This window comes from Caenorhabditis remanei, chromosome I (genome assembly GCF_010183535.1).
Source record: "Caenorhabditis remanei strain PX506 chromosome I, whole genome shotgun sequence".
Lineage (NCBI taxonomy): Eukaryota > Metazoa > Nematoda > Chromadorea > Rhabditida > Rhabditidae > Caenorhabditis > Caenorhabditis remanei.
The window spans coordinates 1,336,062-1,342,348 of record NC_071328.1 but is presented as its reverse complement, the minus strand read 5'-3'; the positions used below and the strand labels follow the sequence as shown (position 1 = coordinate 1,342,348).

The following is a 6,287-nucleotide window of genomic DNA, read 5'->3' as shown; positions in this document are numbered from 1 at the left end:
TGACGTAGAACAAGAAAAAAATCGGAAGTTATATGGGATGACTTTTACAAATGTAGGGTTATGACACCTTGAAAACGGTCTTGACCACCCCAGGAAGATCAAAATCACAAAAGAAAAACGATTCAAACAAGAAAAAAAGGATTTTGGAGTGGAGAGGAATCGAACCCGGGACTCTTTGCGCGTGAGGCAAAAGCGTAGCCACTGCGCTACGCGGCACACAAAGTAGAAGGCGCCCCAGGGTGGTGATAAAAGGGGGAGGCGGCGCGCCCTCATAGGCGGTAGAGAAGAAGCTCGGGGCCAATTTTTTTTTCAAATTTTTTTCTGTCTGTCTGTCCGGATGTCCGGATGTCCGCACTCATATGACTTGTCTTTGATCAATCGTTTGTTTTCCTTTCCATGATCTGCAATTCCATTTTTCTGTTGGAATTTCAGCAATTCATTTGGCGAGAAAAAACCACGTGGTTTTTATCGAAAAAAATTGTTCATTTTGACGAAAAACAACGGAAAGACACTCAGAAACCGAAAAATTATTGAAAAATACAAAAAAACGACGATTTTCAGATGTGGCCTAGAAAACCAAATTTTGGGAAAACTAGTCCCCCACAGTTTTATGGTCTAAAAACATAAAAATTTTATTTTTTCTTTACAGAAATAAATGAAACCCCTATTGTCAATTGATTTATGAGAAAAAATTCGATATTTTTCTACCCAAATCCCAAAAAAATGCAAAATAGTCGGTGGCCTAGAAAACCAAATTACTGAAATTTATCTAGTTTTGAAAGGTTTTAAACTTAAAAACTAAATGGCCTAGTTTTTGTATTTTCTAGGCCATGAAAAGCACAAAAAACACAAAAAAAACACAAAAATCAATAAATCTCAAATTTCTTTACACCATGCTTTAAAATTTTCAACCGAGTTCTTTTTATACGGCATCGGCGATCTTTCTCAGCTCACTCGCAGACATATCCGCACAATTCTCGTATCCATCGTCGCCTTCAGCCTGAAAATTCAAAAAATTTGGGTCAGAAAACGCGCTCCATTGAGAAAATGTGATTTTTTAGAGTTTTGGGTGGGAAATTTCAAAATTTTTTGTCATAGAAATGTTTAAAATGTTGTTTTCTATCATTGCTATAGAGAAAAAATCAGAAAAAAACTACGGGGACGAGTTTTGGGTTTCTAGGCCACCAAGGTAAAACTGTTTTTCTAGAAGTTCTGATTAGAAAATTTAGAATTTTTTCTATGGAAATGATTGATAATTAAGTTTTCTACAATTGGTAGAAAAAAAAACTTTAAAATGTTGAGTTCTTCATGCAAAAATTCGCGGGGGACTAGTTTTCCAATTTTTGGTTTCCTAGGCCACCTCACCTGCTTCTCGCCCTTTTTCGATTTCATCGATTTTTTCGACTTTTTAATCGATTTTTTCGCCGATTTCTCCTTCTCCTTATCGTTTTCCTTCGACTTCTCCTTACTCTCCACCTTCTTCTCCTCCTCGTCAGGCTCCTCCTCTTTCTCGGCCCTCGGTGTATCAGGGGGCGGAGCCGGCGACTTCGGATCAGGCGATTCGGGTTTCGCGGGTTTCGTTTTGGTCTGGGATGACGTCGATTCTCGACTTCTCTCCTTACTTTTCACTTTCTTTTTTCCGCAAATTGTTAGCAAGAATAGAGAGAGAAAAATCGATATTTGAAGGATGGGCAATGTGTCCAACTGGAAAATGTTTGGAAAATTTGAATTGCCGCCGTGTTGCAAGTGCGCTCTAATCGACTCACTTTCATTTTGAAATCCGCGTTCCTCAATTTTTAGAGACACTCTTCCTCGTTTTTACGATTTTTTGAAACTAAATTTTTTCCTGGAAAGATTTGTGGGAGAGATATCGATTTTTAAGTTCAGTTCACGATTTTATTTTTTATTTATCTGGAAATTTTTGTAATTTTTGAGCCCGAAAACGTGGAAAATGATGGAAAATTTAACTTTTTCTGATTCCCGCGCTTTTTAAAGGCAAACGCGCTCTATTGAGAGCTCAAAATGCGCGGAAGTTTAAATTTTAGAAGCTGATTTTTTAAATTGGGTTTTTAGAGGTTTTCGATGGAAAAAATGAGTTTTTAAGAAGATTTTGAAGAATTATTGGGTTGAAAAACCCAAATTCTACAAGAAAATTGCCCTTTTTATTTTTAAAAAAACTGGAAAATCGGATTTTCAATGGTTTTTTTCAGAAATTATCTTCTAAAAATGCTGAAAATAATTTTCCCGTTTTTTTACAATCACTATTTCGAAAATTTCACCTTATTTTCGTCTCAAAGCTATATATTTTTCCAGCCAAAATTTCCGATTTTCCCGCTCAACAAATTCAAAAAGCGCAGCAAACGCGCTCGACGGCTAACAAAAAAGCGCGGCAGTTTGAAATTTGCTTCGTTGTTTTTTATTTTAAATAAATTTTTTTCCCAAAAATCGGAATTTTCGGTGGTTTTTGGTAGAATTTTTTGATTTTTTATTAGTTACTAGGTGAAAATTGAGAAAAATTGATTTTAAACCATAAAATTCCATGAAAAATCACCAAAAATTGGGGTTTCTAGGCCTGCAAATTTTTTTTCGTTCAAAAAAATTTTCCAGTTGATCTACCCGCGAAAATCTCAATTTTCCGCAGAAAAACAACAACAATGTCTCCGAATTCTCATTTTTCATCACTTTTCACTCATTTACTCATCCGAAATGCGTGCATCGCTCATCGTCGCTCTTCTCCTCATCGGAGGTTGGTTTTTTTGGTTTTTGGCCTAAAATTGGTCGATTTTTTTCATTTTTTCACTGAAAATCTTCAAATTTTCAGCATATTTCACTGCCGGTCACCCGTCTAACCCGCTTCGTGCGAAACGAGACACCGATTTGGTCGGCGACGACTTCAGCGGTGACGATGCGTCTGGAGACGCTTCTGGAGACGCTTCTGGAGAGGGATCGGGATCCGGTGATGGCTCCGGTGATGGCTCTGGAGAGGGATCCGGTGAAGAGACGTCACCAATTGTGCCGATCGATCAAGTCACACTTCTTCAACTCGAAACGTTGAATAACTATGCTCAACAGGTGCAAGCCGACGCTCAGAAGTTGATTCATCAGGCTAATTTTGTGATTACTGAGGTAATTATGGGTAATTAAGAGTGATTATGGGGCTTACAGGTGGAAAATAGCTTCAAATTTTCTATAAACGCAGGTTTTTAGCTAAAAATCCGGAAATTTTTGGATTTTGGCGCGAAAAAATTTATTGATTTTTGGCTTTAAATTTCTGGATTTGACTCCATTTTAACGATTTTTGCCTATAAACGCAGGTTTTTAGCTGAAAATTTGGGTTTTTCCTGGAAATTTATTGATTTTTGGCCTAAAATCGTGAAATTCACTCAATGTTCACCCATTTTTCGCTCAAAATGCAGGTTTTTAGCTTGAAAATCTGGATTTGCGGCGGATATCTCGGATTTTTATGATGACTTTCGAGTTTTTGGTCAATTTTGGCTATTTTTAGCTCGCTAAGCAGAATTTATTGATTTTTTAGCCTAAAATCTTGGATTTGACTCAATTTTCATGTTTTTTTGACCTAAAGTCAATCGATTTTCAGCGAAAATCATGGGTTTTTGCCAATTTTTGGCTTGAAATGCTGGTTTTTAGCTTGAAAATCAGGTTTTTGGCGAAATTTCTTGATTTTGGCGCGACAAAATGGATTTTCTGCGCTTTTTAGCAAGGATTTCGAGTTATTGGTGAAATTCGCGATGAAATTGACTATTTTCAGCTAGCTAAGCTGAATTTATTGATTTTCGATCAAAATTTCTTGATTTTTTTCTTAAAATCGTGGTTTAGACTCAAATTTCGCGATTTTTAGCAAAAATTATCGGTTTTTACCAATATTTTGCTTGAAAAGCTTTACTTTTTTCCCAAAAAATGAGGATTTGCGCTTAAAATCCTCGATTTTGAGCATGGATTTCGAGATGTCCGCTCGCTTTCCGGAATTTATTGATTTTTGGTTTAAAATCTTGGATTTTCTACTCAAAATTCGTGATTTTTGACATAAAATCGATCAATTACCGATTTTTTGCTGGGAAAGCTTCATTTTTCTTCAAAATAGGAGAATTCGCGCAAGAAAATCGGCGAATCCGAGCAATTTCCTTATTTTCGAGACATTAAATCGATAAATTTCAGTCGAAAATCGTCGATTTTATTCCAAAAAGGCAAATTTTATATTGAAAATTGAGAATTTGCACATGAAATTCACGATCTTCCACAAAAAATCATGGATTTCCCTATTTTCGATCTCAAAGAGCAATTTTACCTGAAAATGCCAGAAAAATCAAGCATTTTCCTGATTTTCCGCTTCGATTTCCCCCTAATCAATCATATTTTTCCAATTTTCAACGTAAAATCGATAAGTTTTTCGCAAAAATCGTTGATTTCCACATATTTTGCTCGAATATCTTCATTTTTTTAGCAAAAATTTAGGATTTGTGGTAAAAATCCACGATTTTCTGTTAAAAATCGGCTGAAAATCGCAATTTTCGATCTAAAAACCACCTATTTTAACCGAAAATGCCAGATTTTTATATATTAGCCGAGCAAATTCGTTACAACTGCGCCCCGTCGCAAACGAGAGAGTGTCGGCGAGAGACGCAGATTTTTTTCTGCCGCGAAACATATTTTCACCATTTTTGATCTATTTTCACAATTTTTCGAAAGTTTTTATGCAATTTGTTCTTAAAAACAGCGAAAATAGGTCAAAAATGGTAAAAATATTTGTTCGCGCGAGAAAAAACTCTGCGTCTCTCTCACCGATACTCTCTCGTTTGCGATGGGGCGCAGTTGTAAGAGGGGGTGGGCCGCTAATACATCAATAATTTACTTTTCCAGATGACTGCTCTCTCTGCGAACGCTCAAAACCTGGGAGCCCTGTCGAACATTGTTCTTGCCAACTCTCAACTCGTTCTCGACAGTGCTCGTCTCTCTTTGAATGAGACTGAATCCAACGACGGAACCAACTCGACGACTACCTCCTCCCCATCCACCTGTACCACCTCTGCCGTCTGCTATTCTGATGATGGATGTGGAAGTGGAAAGTGTATCGGAGCATTGGCCGGAACTTGTAATTGCAACTCTTGCGTCTATGGATGGCCGTAAGTTTGGAGAAAACCGGAAAATATTTCAGAAAAATAGTCGGAAAATGATGAAAAACTGTAAAATTTCGCTGAAAATCGGCTCTTTTTAATGATAAATCCGTTCATTTTTTGAAAAATCCGCCTCAGCAATCACGCTCCACTGAACACATATCTAGATATGCCAAATTTCCTGTCAATCAATTGCGCTCTGATGCACTATCGGCCATTGATCGCTATGCAGCAGATTTGAATCACTTTTAAAGATTTTTCTCATCAAAATGCTGAAAATCTGAAATTTTTCGTCTTTTTTTCCTGATTTTCAGTTGTTTTTTCAACATTTTTCGACTCAAAATCCCTCGTTTTTTCAGTAGAGCGCACTTGCATAGATATCATTTGGCTCCACGTCATGTACTCTTTTTCAGCGTGTTTTTTTGAAAATTTGAAATTTTTCGTCCTTTTTCCAGATTTTAAGTGGTTTTTCAACATTTTGTAATTCAAAAACCCTGAAAGTGCTGAAATTCCAATCCTAAATAGCTGATTTTCTCAATAGAGCGCATTTGCATAGATGCCACGTGGTTCCACGAGATCGACTCTTTTTCAGCGTGTTTTAAGCTCAAAAAGCGTCTAATCACCACAAATTTCAACATTAAATTCCCTAATTACCTTTAGAATCCCTAATTATCTTGAAAATCCATAATTACTTTTTTTTTAAATCTGGAATTAACTTTGAAATTCCTAAGTGTTTTTAAAATCCTTAATTACCTTAAAATCTCTAATTATCTTTTAAAATCCCTGATTACCTCAAAGTTTCTAATTACCTAAAAAAAACCTCATGACTCTTTTTCAGTGTGTTTTGAGCAATTAGAATCTAAAAAATCGTCTAAATTCCACAAATTTCAACATAAATTACCTTAATTACCTTAAAAACCTCTAATTATTTTTCCAGATGCCAAGAGGACAGCGCATGCGGAGGCTTCGTCGGCGCCTGTAACTCTCTCACCGCCACTTGCGACTGCTTCGCCGCCTACTCGAAACACAACATGACACTCAACGACGCGTTGACTCAATTCTGCAACGTCGAGAAGTGTAACGGAGCCGTCGATAACGTCGAGAACTGCCACGGTCTCCCATGCAACTACGGATTCTGTGTCTGCTAGAAGGATT

At 36.8% G+C, this 6,287-nt stretch overlaps 2 protein-coding genes across 2 annotated transcripts; one reads left to right on the top strand and one right to left on the bottom strand.

Moving 5' to 3' along the window:
• Positions 1 to 922: 922 nt before the first annotated feature.
• On the bottom strand, positions 923 to 1,772 carry GCK72_000186 (uncharacterized protein; the record flags this gene model as incomplete). Its single annotated transcript, XM_003091891.2, has 3 exons — positions 923 to 1,000; positions 1,366 to 1,704; positions 1,767 to 1,772. The coding sequence occupies 3 exons, from the start codon at positions 1,770 to 1,772 to the stop codon at positions 923 to 925; spliced, it is 423 nt and encodes a 140-aa protein (XP_003091939.2).
• A 934-nt stretch (positions 1,773 to 2,706) lies between these two features.
• Positions 2,707 to 6,280, top strand: GCK72_000185 (uncharacterized protein; the record flags this gene model as incomplete). Its single annotated transcript, XM_003091897.2, has 4 exons — positions 2,707 to 2,746; positions 2,822 to 3,126; positions 4,879 to 5,141; positions 6,070 to 6,280. 4 exons carry the CDS (start codon positions 2,707 to 2,709, stop codon positions 6,278 to 6,280), a joined length of 819 nt encoding a protein of 272 aa, XP_003091945.2.
• Between the last annotated feature and the right edge of the window lie 7 nt (positions 6,281 to 6,287).